The sequence below is a fragment of the Pristiophorus japonicus genome, chromosome 10, assembly GCF_044704955.1.
Source record: "Pristiophorus japonicus isolate sPriJap1 chromosome 10, sPriJap1.hap1, whole genome shotgun sequence".
Classification (NCBI taxonomy): Eukaryota; Metazoa; Chordata; class Chondrichthyes; family Pristiophoridae; genus Pristiophorus; species Pristiophorus japonicus.
In genome coordinates, this window is record NC_091986.1 from 100,174,985 (window position 1) to 100,202,117 (window position 27,133).

The window sequence follows — 27,133 nt, forward strand, 5'->3', positions numbered from 1 at the left end:
AATATATGGTAGTATGCTTTTTAATGAGTGGGGATAGATTTTAGTGTGGTCCACTTAATATGGATCTGGGCCCTGCTCCAAAAGGTTGGATACCTCTGTTCTAGACTATAGAAGGTATCACAGTTTAGATGAGGTCTGTCCTTATCTGACATCCACACATGCATTGTCCAAAAGCATCCCGAGCATGCTGAGGCCAATTATGGTACTCACCAGTGCCCCAACTGGAATTACCTAACTAATGATTAAACTTGGAACTATCCTGGTGTGTATTGCTGGTTTCCTACTGTATCATTGGGAAATCTTAACGTGTCCTTTTTAAAATCATTTTTAGTGGTGTTTTATCTGTTCACTCGAGTTTAACTTAAAATCATTATTTTCCAGTCGACAACATATGAGCCAGCAGCAAAGATGACTATTAGACCACAATGTTTTCACTAAAAGAGTCCGTCACATTGAAATAAACCATGCTGAAATTTTAGAGACTTCAAATAACAGTTCTCCTTTTATACTGTCCATTACTACTATAGTCCTGCACAGGAATAACATAGAATGCAGAACAAGGCTAGAGTCTGTGTACTGTCTCGTAAGATGAATTTAATTCTTATTGCAAGATGCTGCATTCTGGAACAACTAGCTAGGATTAAGTGTTTTCATCCCATGTGTTTATTTTCCATTGGAGAAAATTCATATTCAAAGAGGGATGCCAGGAATTTCTTCTGGGATTCTCCTGTGAGGCCACTGTAACTTCAGTGGAAACCACAGATAAACCACTTAAATGGGGTTTTTGCCGATCTTCTGCCAAAATGATGATATTTTATCATGCAAAATGTCCCATGCTATTTCAAATGTGGGCGGGAGGAGAATAGACATTGAATAAAAATTAGGAGCAGAATTGTGCTGACCGAATACATGGTCAAAGTGATAGACACTGAGAAAGTTAGGAAGTGGAGGGGTTTAGGAAAAAAAATTTGCGATGCTGGGCATGATGGCTGAAGATTTTGCCATCAATGGTTGAACAGAGGGGAGCTTGAGGAACAGAGGGGAGCTTGGGAGCCTACAGTACTCCAAAGTTGGGAGAGCAGAGGGTTTGACCTGGGGTGCAAACCTCAAGGAAATTGCAGAGGACGAGACCATTGATGGAGTCATAAACAAGGATGATTTTAAAATAAATGTTTTGAGGAATTTTACATGAGTCAAAGTTTGCCTTTGGTAAAGCCCTGAGGAAATTACCAGTGGGAGTCTAACTATTGAACCTCATTTATAAAGAAAGAAAGACTTGGATTTATATAGCACTTTTCACGACCACCGAACGTCTCAAAACACTTTACAGCCAATGAAGTCTTTTTGGAGTATAGTCACTGTTGTAATTTAGGAAATGCAGCAGCCAATTTGCACAGTCAAGCTATTTCAAAGAATGATGATCAATTGTAAAATTTTCCTATTTAATTGCATATATATTTTTTTGTGTGAATAGTTTTGTTTGAATTTGAGTATTGCTTTTGAGCTGGTTGGAAGAAGTACATGATGAAGGTGGGGAACTAAGTTAACATCAGTAGAGATACTGTACAACAATTCAGCCAGTGATTGAGTCATTTTAACTGTGTTAATTCGAGTCCCTTCCGTTAGTGAGCTCAGTTATTCCTCGCAGCTAGTTCACCTGATGATATTAACAATCTACATTTAAACATAGATGTTTAAAATGTTGATCAAGATATCAAAAAATATTGTTAATAAATTATGGGACCAAGCAAATTTAGTTTTTTAAATAGAGACATGAGGCATTGCAACACTCCCCCTTTAATATCAAGCTGTGAATTGCACATTGTGCATTTCTATTCCTATCAGCCCCACCAATAACAACAACTTGTATTTATATAGCGCCTTTAAAATAGTAAAAGGTCCCAAGGCACAACACAGAAGTGTTATAAGACAAAAATAAATTTGACACCAAACCACATCAGAAAAAATTACAGCAAATGACCAAAAGCTTGGTCAAAGGGTCGGGATTACGGAGCGTCTTAAAGGAGGAAAGAGAATTAGAGAGGCAGAGAGATTTAGGGACGGAGTTCCAGAGCTTAGGGCCCAGGTAGCTGGAGGCATGGCCACCGATGGTTGAGCAGTTACAATCAGGGATGTTCAAGAGGACGGAATTTGAGGAGCGCAGATATCTCGGGGGAGGGGGGCGCGGTCGTGAGGCTAGAGGAGCTTGCAGAGATAGGGAGGTGAGAGGCCATGGAGGGATTTGTAAACAAGAATGAGAGTTTTGAAATCGAGGCGTTGCTTAATTGGGAGCCAGTGTAGGTCAGCAAGCACAGGGATGATAGAGAAACGGGATTTGGTGCGAGTTAGGACACGGGCTGCTGAGATTTGGATGACCTCAAGTTTACGTAGGATAGAATATGGGAGGCCGGCTCAGAGTGCATTGGAGTAGTCAAGTTTAGAGGTAACAAAGGCACGGATGAGGGTTTCAGCACCAGATAAGCTGAGACAAGGGCGGAGACGGGCAATGTTTCGGAGGTGGAAATATGTGGTTTTAGTTATGCCGCGGATATGTGGCCGGAAGCTCATTTCAGGGTCAAATATGACACCTAGGTTGCACACAGTCTGGTTCAGCCTCAGAAAGATGCTAGGGAGAGGGATGGAGTTGGTGGCTAGGGACCGCAGTTTGTGGCAGGGTCCAAAGACAATGGCTTCGGTCTTCCCTAATAGTTAATTGGAGAAAATTTCTACTCATCCAGTATTGGATGTCGGACAAGCTGGATGACAATTTAGAGACCATGGCGGGGTCGAGAGAAGTGGTGATGAGGTAGAGCTGGATATCGTCAGCGTACATGTGGAAACTGATGCTGCATTTTCAGATGATGTTGCCAAGGCGCAGCATGTAGGAGGGGTGCCCTGGGGGACACCAGAGGTAACGATACGGGAGTGGGAAGAGAAGTCATTGCAGGTGATATTCTGGCTATGATTAGACAGATAAGAATGGAACCAGGCGAGTGCAGTCCCAACCAGCTGGACGGTGGTGGAGAGGCGTTGGAGGAGGATGGAGTGGTCAACCGTGTCAAAGGCTGCAGGCAGGATGAGAAAGACGAGAAGGGAAAATTTACGTTTGTCAGACGCAAAGGATGAAAGTATAATATATAAAAACTAAGTCAAGTAGACAGACACCAAGGAAACACTTCAAGGACTTCCTCAAAGCCTCCTTGACAAAGTGCAACATCCTCACCGACACCTGGGAATCCCTGGCCCAAGACTGCCCAAAGTGGAGGAAGAGCATCCGGGAGGGCACTGAGTACCTCGAGTCCCATCGCCGAGAACAAGTGAAAACCAAGCGTGGACAGCGGAAGGAACGTGCGTCAACCCAGGCTCCCCGACCATCCTTTCCTTCAACCACTGTATGCCTCACCTGTGACAGAGTCTGTAGGTCCCACATTGGACTCCTCAGTCATCTGAGAACTCACTTTTAGAGTGGAAGCAAGTCATCCTCGACTCCGAGGGACTGTCGATGACATGAGCTGCATTGGAACAACTTGACTAGGGGAACAGCTCTTTCTGGTGCACAGGTCTTCAGCATTACAGCCTTTTCTGTGTCCAGTGCACTCCGCTGCTTCTTAGTATCATAGGGCTGGAATTTCTTGGACACTGGCATCTATGATGGTGGGGATCTTGGGAGGGGGCCAAGTGGGATTGTGAACTAGACATTTTCGGCTGAAGACACTTAAAATACTTCAGCATTGTATCTTGCATTCAAGTGTGAGGTTTCACCATGATTGAGGTGTTGATGGAGCCAATTCTCTCATTAGTTGCCTGATTGTCTACAACCATTCTCAACTGTGTGGGAGGGCTAGAGTACTTTGCTCTGATCTGTTGGTTGTGGGACGATTAAATCTGTCTATATAGCCTGCAGCTTTTTATGTTTAGCAGGCAGGTAGCCTGTGTTACAGCTTCACTAGGTTGGTGAAGATATTCTAAGATATGTCTGATCCTGCTCCCTTCTGCAAGCCCCATTGAAACAGAGTTATTAGTCTTCTGGCTTGATGGTGATGGAGGAATAAGCAGTGTTCTGGGCAGTGAAGTTACAGATTGTGGTGGTATGCATTCCTGCTGCTGATGGTCCACAAAATCTCTTGGGTGCCTAGTTTTGGACTGCTAGATCTGTTCTTAGTCTATCCCACATATCATGATGATAGTATTACAGTAGATGATGGAGGATATTCTTATTGTGGAGATGAGATTTTGACTTGACAAGGACTGTGTGGTGGTCACTCCTATTAGTGACAGGTAGGTTGGTTCCCTCACTACCTAACACAGGGCTAGTCTGGTAAGTATAACAGGTGTGTGTCGGAAAGGCCAGGGATATCTGGCCCCATTTTATGTGTGTAACTTGTGGTTTGTACATAAATAAAGTTTAATTGCAAAGTTAAATTACAGGGACCTACTGATTGGTTTGGTGTACATTACAGGTTGAACCTCTCTTATCCGGGACACCCTTATCCGGCACCACCCCTCTCCCGGCACTATTCCAGGCCGCCGGTTGGCGCATGCGCAGAACTCTGACCCACCCCACCCCACCCCCCCACCTTCAATTTTCCTATTCCCTTTTTTAGGCACAATGGTGATACCTTTCCTTTATGATTTAATTAAATCATTCACCTAAACAGAAAATCAACACACTAGAAAGAAAGTGATCAGCAGTAGCAGAAGCCCCTTCAACCTAGAACATCTCTGGGCCGGCTCGGCCCTCCAACACCTCAGGGCCCGACAGCCCGCCGATACCTCTGGGCCCGCTCAATCCGTCAACGTCTTGGGGCCCACTCAATTCGGCGACACCTCGGGGCCTGACCTCGGGCCGATAACCTCCCCATATCCGGTAAAATCCCTCATCCTGCACAGGCCAGGTCCTGAGGGTGCCGGATAAGGGAAGAGACATATAAATTAGCCAGAAAAAGCAGCAAACCTGAGGACTGGGAGAAATTTAGAATTCAGCAGAGGAGGACTAAGGGTTTAATTAGAAGGGGGACAATAGAGTATGAAAGTAGGCTTGCAAGAAACATAAAAACTGACTGCAAAAGCTTCTATAGATATGTGAAGAGAAAAAGATTAAAGACAAATGTAGGTCCCTTGCAGTAAGAATCAGGTGAATTCATAATGAGGAACAAGGAAATGGCAGACCAATTGAACAAATACTTCGGTTTTGTCTTCACTAAGGAAGACACGAATAACCTCCTGAAAATACTAGGGGACCGAGGGTCTAGCGAGAAGGTGGAATTGAGGGTAATCCTTATTAGTCGGGAAATTGAAGGGACTGAAGGTCGATAAATCCCACAGGGCCTGATAGTCTGCATCCCAGAGTACTTAAGGAAGTGGCCCTAGAAATAGTAGATGCAGTGGTGGTCATTTTCCAATATTCCATGGACTCTGGATCAGTTCCTATGGATTGGAGGGTAGCTCATGTAACCCCACTTTTTAAAAAAGGAGGGAGCGAGAAAACAGGGAATTATAGACCGGTTAGCCTGACATCAGTGGTGGGGAAAATGCTGGAGTCAGTTATTAAAGATGTAATAGCAGCGCATTTGGAAAGCAGTGACAGGATCGGTCCAAGTCAATATGGATTTATGAAAGGGAAATCATGCTTGACAAATATTCTAGAGTTTTTTGAGGATGAGGGAGAACCAGTGGATATGGTGTGTTTGGACTTTCAAAAGGCTTTTGACAAGGTCTCACACAAGAGATTAGTGTGCAAAATTAAAGCACATGGTATTGGGGGTAATGTATTGACGTGGATAGAGAAAGGTTGGCAGACAGGAAGCAAAGGGTGGGAATAAACGGGTCCTTTTCAGAATGGCAGGCAGTGATTAGTGGGGTGTCGCAGGGTTCAGTACTGGGACCCCAGCTATTTACAGTATACATTAATGATTTAGACGAAGGAATTGAATGTAATATCTCCAAGTTTGCAGATGACACTAAGCTGGGTGGCAGTGCGAGCTGCGAGGTGGATGCTAAGAAGCTGCAGGGGGACTTGGACAGGTTAGGTGCATGGGCAAATGCATGGTAGATGCAGTATAATGTGGATAAATGTGAGGTTATCCACTTTGGTGACAAAAACAGGAAGGCAGAATATTATCTGAATGGTGACCGATTAGTAAAAGGGGAGGTGCAACGAGACCTGGGTATCATGGTACATCAGTCATTGAAGATAGGCCTGCAGGTACAGCAGGCATTAAAGAAAGCAAATGGCATGCTGGCCTTCACTACAAGGGGATTTGAGTATAGGAGCAGGGAGGTCTTGCTGCAGTTGTACAGGGCCTTGGTGAGACCACACCTTGAGTATTGTGTGCAGTTTTGGTCTCCTAATCTGAGGAAGGATGTGCTTGCTATTGAGGGAGTGCAGCAAAGGTTCACCAGACTGATTCCCGGGATGACAGGACTGACATACGAGGAAAGACTGGATCGCTAGGCTTATACTCACTGAAATTTAGAAGAATGAAAGGGGATCTCATAGAAATGTGTAAAATTCTGACAGGACTGGACAGGTTAGATGCAGGAAGAATGTTCCCGATGTTGGGGAAGTCCAGAACCAGGGGTCACAGTCTAAGGATAAGGGGTAAGCCATATAGGACCGAGATGAGGAGAAACTTTTTCACCCAGAGAGTTGTGAACCTGTGGAATTCTCTACCACAGAAAGTTATTGAGTCGAGTTTGTTGGACATATTCAAAAGGGAGTTAGATGTGACCCTTGCGGCTAAAAGGATCAGGGGTTATGGAGAGAATGCTGGGATAGGGTACTGAGGTTGAATGATCAGCCGTGATCATATTGAATGGCTGTGCAGGCTCGAAGAGCCGAATGGCCTGCTCCTGCACCTATTTTCTATGTTTCAACCTGTATCTCTTTATAATCAACTGATTCTTAATTACCTTGAGAAATTAATGATACTATTTTTGCCACTTTCTTTTGTCGTCTCCAGTTTCAGATTTCTTTCCATTTGGCACATACTTCCAGATGCCTACTCAAGTCTCGCAGTGCCAACTCTACTAGATATTAGAGTTGTTTCATCTGGGTGGTGGATGAGCTGGGAGAGCAGAGGTAGTTGCAGTAACAGCTGCAATGGGAGAGCCGCTGTTACTATTTGGCTGTTGTCGTGTTCAGAAGCAGAAATGACTTGCTTTCATATTACGTAACTTGTTAGTGCAATGTTTGTTTTCAGTAGTGAAGTTAATTTTACGTGTATTGTTAAATCCAACAGCTTGCCAGATATCACCAGTCAAGAATAGGCAGGAAATAAAAACTAAAATATTTAATTTACAATCCTGCAGGTATGTCTTGATACCATCCCTTTTATGTATGTAAACATTACCAATGTGTAAGACTTGCCACCAAGGGACACACCTGTGGGAGACCCAAGGGTCACCTGCACACCCTGGGCAAGCAGGTATAAAAGGCAGTCTACCATGCTGCCTCCTCACTCTGGAGTTACAAGAGACCAAGGTCACAACAGTTTGAGCTTAAAATGTACAGTCTTGTGGAGTTATTCTAAACGTAACAATCCCCAAGTGCGATTCTTGCAAAATACAGAATAAAAAGTTGCTTGATTATTGAGGCGTTTACTTTAGCATCTGGAGGATTCTATGCTGTGTATTTAGTTCTTGCTGGTTTGTGATTTCATTGCTGGTATTATTTCCTGACAGATTGGATACACTGTATAAAAAAAAAATGACTTGTCAGAAAAGCATAAAAAATTAGCATTTTTTCTACATGGCTTTTAAAATCCAGGGCCCAGTTGTAATCTGAATGTTTATAAATTGTGCTGCAATAGTTTAGAAACAAACTCTCCAATAAGGCTGAATTTATTGGCCATTTCGACAGACTCTCACTGTAACTCCTGCAGGAATCCAGCAAAACAGTCCAGAAATATGTGGACAACTGGAACACGGTTGTATTCCCTGGAATTTAGACGGTTAAGGGGTGATTGGATTAAAGTTTTCAAGATATTAAGGGGAACTGATAGGATAGATAGAGAGAAACTATTTCTGCTGATGTGGAGTCTAGGACTAGGGTAACTGGTCGCCGTTTTGGAGCGTGGGCAGGAACATCAGCGGAGCCCAGGTACAGAGGAGTGGGAAGGTTGGGGCAGAAGAGCGGCGAGAGTTTGTGGCGTAGCAGCGGTGAGAGATCATGGCAGAGGTGCAGTGATTGTTTTTGTGGTGGAGGAGCGGCGAGAGATCGTGGCAGAGGTACGGTGAATGTTTGTGGCGGAGAAGCGGTGAGAGATTGTGGCGGAGGTGCGGCAAATGAGGGTACGGGGCCCAGAAGTGCCGAGGGCCCAGGGGCAGTACTGGCCAGCCCACACTGCGATCGAGCGTGCGTGCAGCAGAGCAGGTCTCCAGTCGTCCTGATTAACCCTTGCTACTGGATAAAGGCCTAGCTCTGTCAAGCCCGCATGGTGGCTGATGTGCAACGGTCACCACACATTAAAAAAATTCACGCACAGGCATCTTCCACCCCCTCAATTTGAGTTCAGGACTGGAATATCGGGTCCATCATTGAAACACCTGTGAATTCGTGGAAGTAAGTCATCCTCGTTCGAGGGACCGCCTATGAGATAAGCTTAGAATTCAGTTAGGAAACACTTCTACAAACACAGGGTGGTAGAGGTTTGGAACTCTCTTCCAGAAACAGCAATTGTTACTCGATCAGTTGTTCATTTTAAATCGGAGATTGAGCTCAAAACAGAAATTACAGCTCTTGTGAAAATGGTCCTCGAAGATCGAGACTCAATTCAATTTTTAACCAGTGATGCAACAGGACTTACTGGCTTCTCTCACAAGTGGGCTGGACCATGCAACATTACCCGCACCCCTCCGCCGATCGGATGCCCAAGCTGTGCCGATACAGGTGCCCTCTGGCTTATATTTAAATAGCCTGACCCTAGGATTGCAAGGCCACCAGCAGGCTGTGATTCTCACAGTGGAGCGCGGCTGTGGATTTTTAGCTCCATGTAGTGTGTGTGTGTATCTCTGTATTTACACAGACTAGTCTTATGGACATTGCAAAGAATCAGACATTTGATTGTATTTTCCTACTGTGTACACTTGATCTGCAAAAACAAGCCAGCAGTGCAATTATTGCTGTTGTCTATTCAAGCATCATTTTTGTCTGGAGAGAGCATTTTAAAATATGAAACATTAGAGTAAAGTACCACTGGTTGCAGGCCTGCCACTGGTGATGACAGCGGTGGAAGTAATTTGAGGTCTTGAAAAGCAAGTATTAGCTGAATGTTTTCCCTTGTGTAATTAATGGATACCAATGCTCTGATAAAGCTTGGCAGGTACAGGTACTTGCCTCAACCCAACTGCATTTATAAGGTCAATGCCGCCAAGGGGACAGGGACTCCCTATCCTGGGGGTTCCTGCTTCACCAACTCAGAAGAGACCTGGCATATTACTGGAGGCTAGTATGCTGAGAGATGAGCCTCTAAATGGCCCCCCAACAGTGAGGTCATTTTGTTTTTTTAAAGCTTGGATTGACCCCCTTAAAAAGTGGGGCCCATGGGGAGATGGATGCGCTGCACTTTCTGACCGCATGAGGCAGGCAGATGCTGGAGATGTAGCTATAGTGGCATGGATGCCCACTGAACCAGGGAGATCAGGTGCTTTTCAGCTGACTCTTCAAATTCCAATGGCCGAGATCCCAGTGTAACATGGCAAATTGTGGCACGTGGACTTTCGGAACCTTAATGTTTAAGCATTAATTAATTTAGTAGCATCAGAATTTTCGGAGGCGGGGGAGGAGTGGTTAAGTAATATGAAATGTTACTACTAAAAGAAGTTAATACATTTTCTTTCTTTTAGTTACAGGGTTCCATAAAGAGAAAGCTTGGAGGAAATGGTTCACCTGTCAGCAACGATAGACAAAATGGGATCTCCGATGGGCCTTTCCAAATGGATATTAAGAGAATACAAGTGGATGAAGGTGGTCTTGCAATAGGCCAAACTGGGCATCAGCTCAGTAATGGGCAAGGCCAAACATTGCAGGGTTCGGTCACAATGGGACCTGGAACACCAGGAAAAGATGGTGGTTTGATTGGAAGCACTCAAGCCAATGGTGGTGATGTCAATTCTGGATTCAACTTGCCACTCAACAAGGAGATGAAACAGGAGCCAGTGGAGAGTGTTTCATGCAGTGAGCATTTAAACAACCAAATCTCCGACACCAATATGATATTCGAACACAAAGATGATCTAGGAATGCAGTTGCTTGATCCGGATTTGCAGGATTTATTTGATGAACTGACAAATATGTCGGGTGTTCCTCCACTGAGTGAAATTGACCTGGACAACATGTTAAACCCCAGCATTAGGAACGAAGAATCATTCAACATGGACCTTGGCCACCAAAACCAGAGCAGTACACCGAAGCCGCATTCACAGTTGGAAAATCCAACAGTAAAAGCTGAATACTCACCTGGTTTTACCCAGGCGCCAGTAGGGTCACCCCAAATGCGGCCTCCTTCCGCAGGACCACCATATTCCATGGCAAATGCAGCCATTTCTGCTCCTTCACCCATCTCCTCAGCACCTCAAAGTCAGAACCAGTCACAGCAATCTTTACCTTCCGCAGCAAACAGAGCCCTATCCAATTGGCATGACCTATCTCATGCACAGCAACTGAAAAAGATTGCGGACAATCGGCAACAACATGCCATGCTGCAGCACCAACAGCAAAATCAGGCAGCTAGCTGGCCGCCTGCTCCACAGTCAGGCCCTTCCTCAGGAAATTTTGGCCAGGAGAAAATACCCAGTCCCTCCCTCCACCAACAACCCTTTAGCCCCCCAAATTCTCTGCTCACTGGGATGTCAACTAACAGCAGTCAGGCAAAAAACATGAATAACTGCCTCTACAAGACTCCAACCTCAGCACAGACTAGCCACATGGATATGATAATTCACCAGCAGCAGCAGGCACACAGTATAAATCGCAGCATGATGAATACCAATTCTGCATCACCAGACCAGCTTTCATACAATAACACCAAGCCCTTGTCTCATTTTGATCCAGAACCAGGCCAGATCTCTTCGATATTGGGCTCCCAGAACAAATCTTCTGTCTTGCATTACACTCAGCAACAGCAGCCTTCAGCACCAATGCAGCAGCAGCCTTCAGCACCAACAAGTCACCTCCAAAATCAGGCAATGCAGCGGGCACAGAGCATACCAATAGCACTGCAACAAAAGATGCTACTGCAGAAAATGCAACAAAACCAACAGCCTTCAGTGTTGCAGTATCCTCTGCCCCAACACCGACAGGTACGAGTTAGCCTTTTTCAAATGTTTGAGTCTATCCACAAAACAAACATTAGTTTCTTGATCCCCCATTAAAAAAAAAATCTAGCACCATACTTAGCAAGTTTGTCACGTCAACTGCTTATCACGGTCGACATATTGCTACTAAAGCAACAGGTCTGCTGTACTGGCTGATCGGGTGAGGTACATTGTTCACGCATACTTTTCTTGCGAGTTGAACGCATCTCCTGCCAGCAAAATCAACACTGATGTTTATCACGTGTGTTAATGATGTAATGCACTCAGTGCATCGTGGCTTTACCATGGCAGATCCACTCTGTCAACAAATTATTAAAAATAATAATTTCCAATGTTATTGCTTGGAATTTCTAAAAAGATTCCAATATAAAGATTTTTATTGTGATGCAAAATAATATTTTGAAATAATTTTTAGCTTAAACATAATCAATTAACAAGTATTTGTACTGTGCTGTTGAAATGATAGCAGGATTAAGTATACTGGTATTGAAATACCGTAGGGAGTTTCGCTCCGTAACTTACTGCAGGATAGGTGTGAGCGGTCGAGCTTTGGATGACTTGCAATTTGTAAGTACATAAAACACTAGTTTGGCCTCATCTGGAGTATTGTGTCCAATTCTGGGCGCCACATTGGAGGAAGGATGTGAAGGCTTTGGAGTGGGTATAGAAGAGATTTCCTAAAGTGGTTACTGAGTAATTTAAGGGTTAAGTCATGCCAGTTGAGCACAGTGCCGTGCCATGCTCCTCCTGAGCTATGCGGGGTCCCTGATTACCATATGGGTGGGGAGTGTGTCCAGCTGCAGCTCCTGACAAACGGCATTGCGGAACTGGAGTTGTAGGTGGATTCGCTCTGGAGCATCTGCGATGCTGAGGATGTCGTGGATAACACGTTTAGAGACTTGGTCACACCGCAGGCAAAGGGTACAAAGGCAGATAGGGAATGGGTGACCATCAGGCAGAGCAGTAGTAGGAAGGTAGTGCAGGGATGCCCTGCAGTCATTTCCCTCCAAAACAGATACACCGCTTTGGATATTGTTGAGGGAGATGGCTCATCAGGGGAAGGCAGCAACAGCCAAGTTCATGGCACCATAGGTGGCTCTGCTGCGCAGGAGGGCAGGAAAAAGAGTGGGAGAGCTGTAGTGGTAGGGGACTCTATTGTAAGAGGAATAGATAGGATTTCTGCGGCTGCAACCGAGACTCCAGGATGGTATGTTGCCTCCCTGGTGCAAGGGTCAAGGATGTCTCGGAGCGGGTGCAGGGCATTCTGGAGGAGGAGGGCAAACAGCCAGTTGTCGTGGTGCATATAGGTACCAACGATATAGGTAAAAAGCGGGATGAGGTTCTTCAAGCTGAATTAGGGAGCCAGGAGTTAAATTAAAAAGTAGCACCTCAAAGGTAGTAATCTCAGGATTGCTACCAGTGCCACATGCTAGTCAGAGTAGAAATAGCAGGGTAGCTAATATGTAGCTTGAGGAATGGTGCAAGAGGGAGGGATTCAAATTCCTGGGACATTGGAACCGGTTCTGGGGGAGGTGGGACCAGTAAAACCGGCCGATCTGCACCTGGGCAGGACTAGAACCGATGTCCATGGGGAAGTGTTTACTAGTGCTGTTGGGGAGGATTTAAACTAATAGGACGGGGGAATGGGAACCTATGCAAGGAGACAGAGGGAAGGAATAAGAGGTCAGAAGCAAAAGTTAAAAAGGAGAAGAGTAAAAGTGGAGGGCAGAAAAATCAAAGACAAAGATCAAAAAGGGGCCACATTACAACATAATTCTAAAAGGACAAAGAGTGTTAAAAAAAAACAAGCCTGAAGGCTCTGAGTCTCAATGCGAGGAGCATTCGTAACAAGGTGGATGAACTAACTGTGCAGATAGCAGTAAACGGATATGATGTAATTCGGATTACGGAGACATGGCTCCAGGGTGACCAAGGTTGGGAACTCAACATCCAAGTGTATTCAATATTCAGGAAAGATAGACAGAAAGGAAAAGGAGGTGGGGTAGTGCTGCTGGTTAAAGAGGAAATTAATGCAATAGTAAGGAAGGACATTAGCTTGGATGATGTGGAATCTGTATGGGTAGAGCTGCGGAACACCAAAGGGCAGAAAACGCTAGTGGGAGTTGTGTACAGACCACCAAACAGTCATACTGAGGTTGGGGATGGCATCAAACAGGAAATTAGGGATGCGTGCAATAAAGGTACAGCAGTTATCATGGGTGACTTTAATTTATATATAGATTGGGCTAACCAAACTGGAAGCAATACAGTGGAGGACGATTTCATGGAGTGTATAAAGGAAGGATTGGTTTTCTAGACCAACATGTCGAGGAACCAACTAGAGAGCTGGCTATCCTAGACTGGGTGTTGTGTAATGAGAGAGGATTAATGAGCAATTTTGTTGTGCGAGGCCCCTTGGGGAAGAGTGACCATAATATGGTAAAATTCTTTATTAAGATGGAGAGTGACACAGTTAATACAGAGACTAGAGTCCTGAACTTAAAGAAAGGTAACTTTGATGGTATGAGATGTGAATTGGCTAGGATAGACTGGCGAATGATACTTAAAGGGTTGACGGTGGATAGGCAATGGCAGACATTTAAAGCATCCCTGTCTGGCATAAAAATAAAATGGGGAAGGTGGCTCATCCGTGGCTTACAAGGGAAATTAGGGATAGTCTTAAATCCAAGGAAGAGGCATATAAATTGGCCAAAAATGCAGCAAATCTGAGGACTGGGAGAAATTTAGAATTGAGCAGAGGAGGACAAAGGATTTAATTAGATGGGGGACAATAGAATATGAGAGTAAGCTTGCAGGGAACATAAAAACTGACTGCAAAAGCTTCTACAGATAAGTGAAGAGAAAAAGATTGGTGAAGACAAATGTAGGTCTCTTACAGTCAGAATCAGGTGAAGTCATAATGGGGAACAAAGAAACGGCAGACAAATTGAACAAATACTTTGGTTCTGTCTTGACTAAGGAAGACACAAATAACCTTCCGGAAATACTAGGGGGACCGAGGGTCTAGCGAGAAGGAGGAACTAAAGGAAATCCTTATTAGTCAGGAAATTGTGTTAGGGAAATTGATGGGATTGAAGGCTGATAAATCCCCAAGGCCTGATAGTCTGCATCCCAGAGTACTTAAGGAATAGTAAATAGTAGATGCGTTGGTGGTCATTTTCCAACATTCTATAGACTCTGGATCAGTTCGTATGGACTGGAGGGTAGCCAATGTAACCCCACTTTTTAAAAAAGGAGGGAGAACGAAAAAAGGGAATTATAGATCGGTCAGCCTGGCATCAGTGGTGGGGAAAATGCTGGCATCAATTACTAAAGATGTAATAGCAGCGCATTTGGAAAGCAGTGACAGGATCAATCCAAGTCAGCATGGATTTATGAAAGGAAAATCATGCTTGACAAATCTAGAATTTTTTGAGGATGTAATTAGTAGAGTGGACAAGGAGCCAGTGGATGTGGTGTATTTAGACTTTCAAAAGGCTTTTGACAAGGTCCCACATGAGAGATTAGTGTGCAAAATTAAAGCACAATGTATTGGGGGTAATGTATTGATGTGGATAGAGAACTGGTTGGCAGGCGGAAAGCAGAGAGTAGGAATGAATGGGTCCTTTTCAGAATGGCAGGCAGTGACTCGTGGGGTACCGCAAGGTTTAGTGCTGGGCCCCCAGCTATTTACAATATACATTAATGATTTAGACGAAGGAATTGAATGTAATATCTCCAAGTTTGCAGATGACACTAAGCTCGGTGGCAGTATGAGCTGTGAGGAGGATGCTAAGAGGCTGCAGGGTGACTTGGACAGGTTAGGTGAGTGGGCAAATACATGGCAGATGCGGTATAATGTGGATAAATGTGAGGTTATCCACTTTGGTGGTAACAACCGGAGGGCTGATTATTATTTGAATAGTGACAGATTGGTAAAGGGGGAGGTGCAACGAGACCTGGGTGTCATGGTACACCAGTCGTTGAAGGTTGGCATACAGGTGCAGCAGGCGGTGAAGAAGGCAAGTGGCATGTTGGCCTTCATAGCGAGAGGATTCGAGTATAGGAGCAGACTGTAGTTGTACAGGGTCTTGTTAAGGCCACACCTTGAATATTGTGTACAGTTTTAGTCTCCTACTCTGAGGAAGGACATTCTTGGTATTGAGGAAGTGCAGCGAAGGTTCACCAGACTGATTCCCGGGATGACAGGACTGACATATGACAAAAGACTGGATCGATTAGGCTTGTATTCAATGGAATTTAGAAGAATGAGCGGGGATCTCATAGAAACATATAAAATTCTGACGGGATTGGACAGGATAGATGCAGGAAGAATGTTCCTGATGTTGGGGAAATCCAGAACCAGGGGTCACAGTTTAAGGATAAGGGGTAAGCCATTTAGGTTCGAGATGAGGAGAAACTTCTTCCCTCAAAGTTGTGGGCATGTGAAATTCTCTACCACAGAAAGTTGTTGGGGCCAGTTCGTTAGGTATATTCAAAAGGGAGTTAGATGTGGCCCTTACGGCTAAAGGGATCAAGGGGTATGGAGAGAAAGCAGGAATGGGGTACTGAAATGCATGATCAGCCATGATCATATTGAATGGTGGTGCAGGCTTGAAGGGCTGAATGGCCTATTCCTGCACCTATTTTCTCTGTTTCTATGAGGGATTACAGTTGGGGTTGTTTTCCTTCGAACAGAGAAGGCTACCAGGAGATTTGATAGAGGTGTTTAAAATCATGGAAGAAAGAACTTGCATTTATATAGCGCCTTTCACAATCTCAGGACATCCCAAAGCACTTTACAACCTTTACTTTTGAAGTGTAGTCACTATTGCAATGGAGGAATGAAGGGTTTAGGTGGAGTAAATAAAGATAAATTGTTTCCAATGGCTGAAGGAGCAATAACCGGAGGGCACAGATTTAAGGTAATTGGCAAAAGAACTAGAGACGACATGAGGAAATACTTTTTTACGCAACAAGTGGTTAGGATTTGGAATGCACTGCCTGATAAGGTGATGGATACAGAGTCAATAGTAGTCTTCAAAAGGCAATTGGATTAATACTTGAAGGAGAAAAAAATTGCAGGGATATGGGGAAAGAACGGGAGAGCGGGACTAACTGGATTGCTCTCCGAAAATCTGCAAAAGGACATAGACAGGCTAAGTGAGTGGGCAAAAATTTGGCAGATGGAGTATAATGTTGGAAAGTGTGAGGTCATGCACTTTGGCAGAAAAAAAATCAAAGAGCAAGTTATTATTTAAATGGAGAAAGATTGCAAAGTGCCGCAGTACAGCGGGGCCTGGGGTACTTGTGCATGAAACACAAAAGGATAGTATGCAGGTACAGCAAGTGATCAGGAAGGCCAATGGAATCTTGGCCTTTATTGTAAAGGGGATGGAATATAAAAGCAGGGAAGCCTTGCTACAGTTATACAAGGTATTGATGAGGCCACACCTGGAATACTGTGTGCAGTTTTGGTTTCCATATTTACGAAAGGATATACTTGCTTTGGAGGCCGTTCAGAGAACGTTCACTAGGTTGATTCCGGAGATGAGGGGGTTGACTTATGAGGAAAGGTTGAGTAGGTTGGGCCTCTACTCATTGGAATTCAGAAGATTGAGAGGTGATCTTATCGAAACGTATAAGATCATGAGGGGGCTTGATAAGGTGGATGCAGAGAGGATATTTCCACTGATAGGGGATACTAGAACTAGGGGACATAATCTTAGAATAAGGGGCCGCCCATTTAAAACTGAGATGAGGAGGAATTTCTTCTCTGAGATGGTTATAAATCTGTGGAATTCGCTGCCTCAGAGAGCTGTGGAAGCTGGGACATTGAATATATTTAAAATAGAGATAGACAGTTTCTTAACCGATAAGGGAATAAGCGGTTATGGGGAGCGGGCAGGTAAGTGGACCTGAGTCCATGATCACGTCAGCCATGATCGTATTAAATGGCAGAGTAGGCTCGAGGGGCCGTATGGTCTACACCTGCTCCTATTTCTTTATGTTTTTATGTTCTTATGATGGGCCAAATGGCCTCCTTCTGTGCTATATTATTCGATGATTCTATGAACTCAAGAGGTGCAGTGGGGTAATGAAGTCTGGAGGTGATGAAGATGAGGATAAGCATTTCAGTGGCAGTGGGGTGAAGTAGGGATGAAAGCAGTGATGAAAGTGGTAATAGGTGGTCTTTATAGTTGCAACAATGCAAGGTTGGAAACTCATCTCAGAGTTGAACAGGACACTGAGGATGTACACCATTGGCCGTCTGATACAGCAACATAAGAACATAAGAAAAAGGAACAGGAGTAGGCCATATGGCCTCCCGAGCGTGCTCCGCCATTCAATAAGATCATGGCTGATCTGATCATGGACTCAGCTCCACTTCCCTGCCCGCTCCCCATAACACATTATCCCCTTATCGTTGAAGGAATTTCTCCTCATCTCTGTTTTAAATGGGCAGCCCCTTATTCTAAGATCATGCCCTCTAGTTCTAGTCTCCCCCATCAGTGGAAACATCCTCTCTGCATTCACCTTGTCAAGCCCCCTCATAATCTTATACATTTCGATAAGATCACCTCTCATTCTTCTGAATTCCAATGAGTAGAGGCCCAACCTACTCAATCTTTCCTCATAAGTCAACCCCCTCATCCCCAGAATCAACCTCGTGAACCTTCTCTGAACTGCCTCCAAAGCAAGTATATCCTTTCGTAAATATGGAAACCAAAACTGCACACAGTATTCCAGGTGTGGCCTCACCAAAACCTTGTATAACTGTAGCAAGGCTTCCCTGCTTTTATACTCCATCCCCTTTGCAATATAGGCCAAGATACCATTGGTCTTCCTGATCACTTGCTGTACCTGCATACTATCCTTTTGTGTTTATGGAAAAAAATACATATAACAAAGGAAACATTATTTAATTTCAAAGCTGCGTGCAAGCTTTTGTTGCACAAAAACTCTGGTGGATAGTTGAGGTTGGACAGAATTGAACTACTGATGTTGGAGGTTCCAGTCTCGTAATCCTCTACGGTTGAGAAACATGGCTATTCATTAACTCTGGATTTACTCATAATTCAGCACACAGCGAGACAGAAGTATCAGTTGGGTTTACATGATGCTTCTTTAAACATCCTCTTTTAAAAATTTTTGTCAGCAATAGATAACTTTTGCAGGTATAATGAACACTGTGGCGAGGTTTTAAACCTTAACTTACTTGCTGTCAATGATGTGAAAGATTTATAATTAACCTGAAAAGTCAACATTTTGATTGTAGTGTGTAATTCCATGCTGCGTTAGACCTCCAGTGATTACAGTGTGCAGTTCTATGACTGCGGATAGACCTCCAGTGATTACCGTGTGCAGTTCTATGACTGTGGATAGATCTCCAGTGATTACAGTGTGCAGTTCGATGACTGCGGATAGACCTCCAGTGATTACCGTGTGCAGTGCTATGGTGCGGGAAACGTCTTGTTTCTTTGGTGCTGTGATCCCCCACCTTACAGATCGATTGTCCACAGTGGTTTACCACGAGTGACATTGTATCCATCCTATGTTGTATTTGTGGGCCAGAATATCAAGAAAGGTCCAACTTTGAAGAATGGATAAAGAAGGCCAAAACACTTCTTCCCTCCCCCGACCTCACACCTACAACCTCCTGGGAGAGGCAAAAAACCAGAGATAAAACGCAGGGCCAATAATGGTAAAAAATACTGCATAAAATTCCTCTCTGACCCCCTCAGGCTATCAAAACCAGTCCAGGAGATCACATGGACCAAGTGTTATCTATAAAGACACATACCTTCTATATGATACAATCTCTGCCCCAGTCAGGAACCGGTCCAGCTTCCTCTTGAAGGCCAGCACCCACCTCACCAGCCAGCAATGTATTCCAGGGGCTCACAATTTTCTGGGTAAAAGAAGAACTGCCTAACATCCTGTCTATTCCTACCCTTGCATAGTTTAAACTCGTGTCCTCTGGTCCTCCCCAATCTGGTAAACTGGAATAATCCATCAATAGGGACACTATCCAGCCCTTTAATTAATTTATAGACCGCTATTGGGTCACTTCTATGTCTACGCTGTTCTAAAGTAAATAGACCAAGGTCCTTGAGCCAATCTGAGTAGCTGAGGTTCTTCCTTGTCGTTCTTCTCTGGACCTTTTCCAAGGCCACTATTTCACCCACCATGTGGGATGGACAAAACTGGGCACAGTACTCTCAATGCGATCTGACCAGTGACCTTTTATAGTGTCAAAATGGTATCCTTTGATTTATATTGACTGATTCTGTTAATACAGCCCAGTACCCTGTTAGCTTTAGATAGTTTCTGAACATTGGTCATGAACCTTTAGTGATTTGTGCACAATAACACCAAGATATTTTTCTCTCTCAATCTCTTTCAGTATTGTTCACTGTAAATAGTATGTGTATTCCGAGTTGGCCCTACCATCATCATAGGCTGCCCCTCGAATCGAGAATGACTTGCTTCCAGGCCAAAAAGGGATGAGTTCACACGTGTCTCAATGAAGGACCTAATATTCCAGTTCTCACACTGCATCTTGAAGGGTGGAAGATGCCTGTGCGTGGATTTTTTTAACGCGTGGTGGCCGATGCACACCAGCCGCCACACGGGCTCGACAGGGCTAGGTCTTGGTCCAGTGGCAAGGATTAACCAAGGTGACTGGAGACCAGCTCTGCTGCACGAACCTAGTGCGCACACATATCACAGTGTGGGCTGCCCCTGGGCCCTCGCCTCTTCTGGGCCCAAACTCACGCCTATCCTGGGCCCTGATCACGTCGATCTACAAACTCTCGCCGCTCCCGCTGTACCTGCCCGTGCTCCAATCAGCGACCTGGATTTGGGTGACATCAAATCCAGTCGCCCTCTTCACAGCTGTCACCCTCCTGCAGCCAGCAACATGCGCTGTATCTTGTTGTGGCATACCTCCATGCTCTTTTAAGGCCCCGACGTGCCTCTGATGTTCCTCACAGATCGGGGCCGCGCCAAATGCCAGGTCCATCGCCTCCACGCTTTTTTATGACATTACATTTTATCTACATTAAATGCCATTTGTCACTGTGTGGCCCTCTCCCCTAGCACATTTAAATCTTTTGGAATTTGTTTACACTCCTCTACCACCTTAACCCTTGTGCAGAATTAGGTGTCATCTGCAAACTTAAATAACATACGCCCAACACCGCTGGGGACACAACTAATAACGTGTCTCCAAGCTGAACTACATCCATTAACTACAACATTTTGGCTGCAGGATTGGAGCTAATTTCTAATCCAGTGTTTCAAGTTGCTACAATGTACTAATAACACACAATTCTATCTTGCGAAGTAACCTAGCGTGAGGTAGCAAAGGCTTTTTGAAAATTCAGGTAGAAGATGCCTACTGGATTTCCCTTATCCACTACCCTTGTGACTTCCTCAAAAAATGCTTCTCAAATTTGCTAGGCATGTTAGGAAATTTTTCGGAAGCTGTGTTGTGAATTTTTAATAGCTCAGTGATCATAAAGGGCATCTCATATGATTCCTTCTAGCATGTTCCCAATAATGGATGCCAGACTGACAGATCTGTAGTTCCCTGGCTCTGATTTGTCTCCTTTTTTGAAAATAGGAACTACATGAGCTAGCTTCCAGTCTCGGGGAACTGTTCCTGACTCTACTGGGTTATTGAAGATACGGGCAAGGGGCTCGCAGAGCACTTGTCCCATCTCTTTAATCACTCTTGGATGGACATTATCTGGATGTGGAGCTTTATTAAGTTTGAGCTTTCCTACTCTATCCAAGATGACATTACACTCTACTTTAATACCAGTATGCTATTCAATACTGAGCACCCCTCATCTGGAACATAAACATCATTTACAGGTGTATAGATTGATGAAAAATAGTCCCATTTAGCAGCTCTGCCAAAACTTGAGAATCTGTTTGAATCTGCCCTACAGTATCCTTTTGTGGCCCTATACTGTCCTTAAAGGTCACCTGACTTCTATCATAGCTAAAAGAGCTTTTGCTATTACTACGACAATTACACACCTTTTCCAGAGATCTCGTGACTAATCTTATGGCTGTTTTTCTCTTCCTTCATTCCATTCAGTACTTTTCATAAGAATTAGGAGCAGGAGTAGGCCATATGGCCCTTCAAGCCTGTTCCACCATTCAGTAAGATCATGGCTGATCTTCGGCCTCAACTCCACTTTCCTACCTGATCCCCATATCCCTTGATTCCCCGAGAGTCCTGAAATCTATCTATCTCAGCCTTGAATATACTGAACAACTCAGCATCCACAGCCCTTTGGGGTAGAGAATTCCAAAGATTGACAACCCTCTGAGTGAAGAAATTCTTCCTCATCTCAGTCTTAAATGGCTGACCCCTTATCCTGAGACTATACCTACTAGTTACATAAAAATATAAGAAATAGGAACAGGAGTAGGCCATACGGCCCCTCGAGCCTGCTCCGCCATTTAATAAGATCATGGCTGATCTGATCATGGACTCAGCTCCACTTCCCCGCCCACTCCCCATAACCCCTTATCCCCTTATCATTTAAGAAACTATCGATTTCTGTCTTAAATGTATTCAATGTCCCAGCTTCCACAGCTCTCTGTGGCAGCAAATTCCACAGAGTAACAACCCTCTGAGAGAAGAAATTTCTCCTCATCTCTGTTTTAAATGGGCTGCCCCTTATTCTAAGATCATGCCCTCTAGTTCTAGTCACCCCCATCAGTGGAAACATCCTCTCTGCATCCACCTTGTCAAGCCCCCTCATAATTTTAAACGTTTCGATAAGATCACCTCTCATTCTTCTGAATTCCAATGAGTAGAGGCCCAACATACTCAATCTTTCCTCATAAGTCAACCCCCTCATCCTTGGAATCAACCTAGTGAACCAAGGAAATGTCAGACCAATTGAACAAATACTTTGATTATGTCTTCACTAAGGAAGACACGAATAACCTCCCGAAAATACGAGGGGACTGAGGGTCTAGCGAGAATGAGGAACTGAGAGAAATCCTTAGGAGTCAGAAAATGGTGTTCGGGAAATTGATGGGATTGAAGGCCGATAAATCCCCAGGGTTTGATAGTCTGCATCCCAGAGTACTTAAGGAAGTGGCCCAGGAAATAGTAGATGCATTATGGTAATTTTCCAACATTCCATGGACTCTGGATCAGTTCCGATGGATTGGAGGGTAGCTAATGTATCCCCATCTTTTAAAAAAAGAGGGAGAGAGAAAACAGGGAATTATAGACTGACATTGGTAGTGAGGAAAATGCTGGCATCAATTATTAAAGATGTAATAGCAGTGCATTTGGAAAGCAGTGACAGAATCGGTCCAAGTCAACATGGATTTATGAAAGGGAAATCATGCTTGATAAATCTTCTGGAATTTTTTGAGGAGGTAACTAGTAGAGTGGACAAGGGAGAACCAGTGGATGTGGTGTATTTGGACTTTCAAAAGGCTTTTGACAAGGTCCCACACAAATGATTAGTGTGCAAAATTAAGGCACATGGGATTGGGGGTAATGTATTGATGTGGATAGAGAACTGGTTGGCAGACAGGAAGCAGAGAGTCGGAATAAATGGGCTCTTTTCAGAATGGCAGGCAGTGACTAATGGGGTACCGTAAGGTTCAGTGTTGGGACCCCAGCTATTTACAATATACATTAATGATTTAGACGAAGGAATTGAATGTAATATCTCCAAGTTTGCAGATGACACTAAGCTCAGCGGCAGTATGAGCTGTGAGGAGGATGCTAAGAGGCTGCAGGGTGACTTGGACAGGTTAGGTGAGTGGGCAAATGCATGGCAGATGCAGTATAATGTGAGGTTACCACTTTGGGGGCAAAAGCACGAAGGCAGAATATTATCTGAATGGTGGCAGATTCGGAAAAGGGAGGTGCAACGAGACCTGGGTGTCATGGTACATCAGTCATTGAAAGTTGGCATGCAGGTACAGCAGGCAGTAAAGAAAGCAAATTGCATGTTGACCTTCATAGCGAGAGGATTTGAGTATAGGAGCAGGGAGATCTTGCTGCAGTTGTACAGGGCCTTGGTGAGACCACACCTTGAGTATTGTGTGCAGTTTTGGTCTCCTAATCTGAGGAAGGACATTCTTGCTATTGAGGGAGTGCAGCGAAGGTTCACCAGACTGATTCCCGGGATGGCAGAACTGACATATGAAGGAGAGACTGAATCGACTAGGCTTACGTTCACTGGAACTTAGAAGAATAAGAGGGGATCTCATAGAAGCATATAAAATTTTGACGGGATTGGACAGGTTAGATGCAGGAAGAATGTTCCCCATGTTGGGGAAGTCCAGAACCAGGGGCCACAGTCTAAGGATAAGGGGTAAGCCATCTAGGACCGAGATGAGGAGAAACTTTTTCACCCAGAGAATTGTGAACCTATCGAATTCTCTACCACAGAAAGTTATTGAGTCTAGTTCGTTGGATAAATTCAAAAGGGAGTTAGATGTGGCCCTTAGGCTAAAGGGATCAAGGGGTATGGAGAGAGGGCAAGAGTGGGGTGCTGAAGTTGCATGATTAACCATGATCATATTGAATGGTGGTGCAGGCTCGAAGGGCCGAATGGCATGCTCCTGTACCTTGTTTCTATGTTTCTCTGAACTGCCTCCAAAGCAAGAATATCCTTTCTTAAATATGGAAACCAAAACTGCACGCAATATTCCAGGGTGTGGCCTCACCAATACCTTATATAGCTGTAGCAAGACTTCCCTGCTTTTACACTCCATCCCCTTTGCAATAAAGGCCAAGATACCATTGGCCTTCCTGATCACTTGCTATACCTGCATAGAATCCTTTTGTGTTTCATGCACAAGTACCTCCAGGTCTTGCTGTACTGCGGCACTTTACAATCTTTCTCTATTTAAATAATAACTTGCCCTTTGATTTTTTTCTGCCAAAGTGCATGACCTCACACTTTCCAACATTATACTCCATCTGCCAAATTTTTGCGCACTCACTTAGCCTGTCTATGTCATTTTGCAGATATTTTGTGTCCTCCTTCCACATTGCTTTTCCTTCCATCTTTGTATCGTCAGCAAACTTGGCTACGTTACACTCAGTCCCTTCTTCCAAGTTGTTTATATAGATTGTAAATAGTTGGGGTCCCAGCACTGATCCCTGCGGCACCCCACTAGTTACTGGCTGCCAACCAGAGAATGAACCATTTATCCCGACTCTCTGTTTTCTGTTAGTTAGCCAATCCTCTATCCATGCTAATATATTACCCCCAACCCCGTGAACTTTTATATTGTGCAGTAACCTTTTATGTGGCACCTTGTCAACATAGAAACATAGAAATAGATACAGGAGTAGGCCATTCGGCCCTTCGAACCTGCACCACCATTCAATAAGATCAAGGCTAATCATTCCCTCAGTACCCCTTTCCTGCTTTCTCTCCATACCCCTTGATGCCTTTCGCCGTAAGGACCATATCTAACTCCCTCTTGAATATATCCAATGAACTGACATCAACAACTCTCTGCGGTAGGGAATTCCACAGGTTAACAACTCTCTGAGTGAAGAAGTTTCTCCTCATCTCAGTACTAAATGGCCTATCGCTTATCCTAAGACTGTGTCCCCTGGTTCTGGACTTCCCCATCATCGAGAACATTCTATCCGCATCTAACCTGTCCAGTTCCGTCAGAATCTTTTAAGTTTCTATGAGATCCCCTCTCATCCTTCTAAACTCCAGTGTATAAAGGCCCAATTGATCCAGCCTCTCCTCATATGTCAGTCCCGCCATCCCAGGAATAAGTCTGGTGAACCTTCGCTGCACTCCCTCAATAGCAAGAACGTCCTTCCTCAGATTAGGAGACCAAAACTCAACACAATATTCCAGGTGAGGCCTCACCAAGGCCCTGTACAACTGCAGTAAGACCTCCCTGCTCCGATACTCACATCCCCTAGCTATGAAGGCCAACATACCATTTGCCTTCTTCACCGTCTGCTGTACCTGCATGCCAACTTTCAATGACTGATGAACCATGACACCCAGGTCTCGTTGCACCTTCCCCTTTCCTAATCTGCCGCCATTCAGATAATCTGCCTTCGTGTTTTTGCCCCCAAAATGGATAACCTCACATTTATCCACATTATACTGCATCTGCCATGCATTTGCCCACTCACCTAACCTATCCAAGTCACCCTGCAGCCTTTTAGCGTCCTCCTCACAGCTCACACCGCCACCCAGCTTAGTGTCGTCTGCAGACTTGGAGATATTAAACTCAATTCCTTCATCCAAATCATTAATGTATATTGTAAAGAGCTGGGGTCCCAGCACTGAACCCTGCGGTACTCCACTAGTCACTGCCTGCCATTCTGAAAAGGACCCGTTTATCCCGACTCTCTGCTTCCTGTCTGCCAACCAGTTCTCTATCCACGTCAGTACATTACCCCCAATACCACGTGCTTTGATTTTGCACACCAATCTCTTGTGTGGGACCTTGTCAAAAGCCTTTTGAAAGTCCAAATACACCACATCCACTGGTTCTCCCTTGTCCACTCTACTAGTTACATCCTCAAAAATTCCAGAATATTTGTCAAGCATGATTTCCTTTTCATAAATCCATGCCGACTTGGACCGAACCTGTCACTACTTTCCAAATGCGCTGCTATTACATCTTTAATAATTGATTCCAACATTTTCCCCACTACTGATGTCAGGCTAACCGGTCTATAATTACCCGTTTTCTCTCTCCCTCCTTTTTTAAACAGTGGTGTTACATTAGCTACCCTCCAGTCCATAGCAACTGATCCACAGTCAACAGACTGTTGGAAAATGATCACCAATGCATCCAGTATTTCTATGGCCACTTCCTTAAGTACTCTGGGATGTAGACTATCAGGCTTTGGGGATTTATCGGCCTTCAATCCCATCAATTTCCCTAACAAATTTTCCCACTTTATAAGGATATCCTTCAGTTCCTCCTTCTCACTAGACCCTCGGTCCCCTAGTATTTCCGGAAGGTTATTTGTGTCTTCCTTCGTGAAAACAGAACTAAAGTATTTGTTTAACTGATCCGCCAATTCTTTGTTCCCCATTATAAATTCACCTGAATCTGACTGCAAGGGACCTACGTTTGTTTTCACGAATCTCTTTCTCTTCACATATCTATAGAAGCTTTTGCAGTCAGTTTTTATGTTCCCTGCAAGCTTCCTCTCATACTCTATTTTCCCCCTCCTAATTAAACCCTTTGTCCTCCTCTGCCGTATTACAAAATTCTCCCAGTCCTCACGTTTGCTGCTTTTTCTGTCCAATTTATATGCATCTTTCTTGGATTTAACACTATCCTTAATTTCCCTTGTTAGCCACGGTTGAGCCACCTTCCCCGTTTTATTTTTACTCCAGACAGGGATGTACAATTGTTGAAGTTCATCCATGTGATCTTTAAATATTTGCCATTGCCTATCCACCGTCAACCCTTTAAGTATCATTTGCCAGTCTATTCTAGCCAATTCCCGCCTCATATCGTCGAAGTTACCTTTCCTTAAGTTCAGGACCCTAGTTTCTGAATTAACTGTGTCACTCTCCATCTTAATAAAGAATTCTACCATATTATGGTCACTCTTTCCCAAGGGGCCTCGCACAACAACATTGTTAATTAGTTTTTTCTCATTACACATCACCCAGTCTAGGGTGGCCAGCCCTCTAGTTGGTTCCTCGACATATTGGTGCAGAAAACCATCCCTAATACACTCCAGGAAATCCTCCTCCACCGCGTTGATACCAGTTTGGTTAGCCCATTCAATATGTAGATTAAAGTCGCCCATGATAAC

The 27,133-nt window shown here is 44.3% G+C and overlaps 1 protein-coding gene across 1 annotated transcript in view; it reads left to right on the forward strand.

The window, feature by feature from the left end:
* The window catches only part of maml2 (mastermind like transcriptional coactivator 2), a 474,463-nt gene that overhangs the window by 329,808 nt on the left and 117,522 nt on the right, over window positions 1-27,133 (forward strand). Inside the window, exon 2 of the mRNA XM_070891947.1 lies at window positions 9,847-11,301. Within this exon, the coding sequence (XP_070748048.1) occupies window positions 9,847-11,301 (1,455 nt within the window). The remainder of the gene's footprint in view (window positions 1-9,846; window positions 11,302-27,133) is intronic.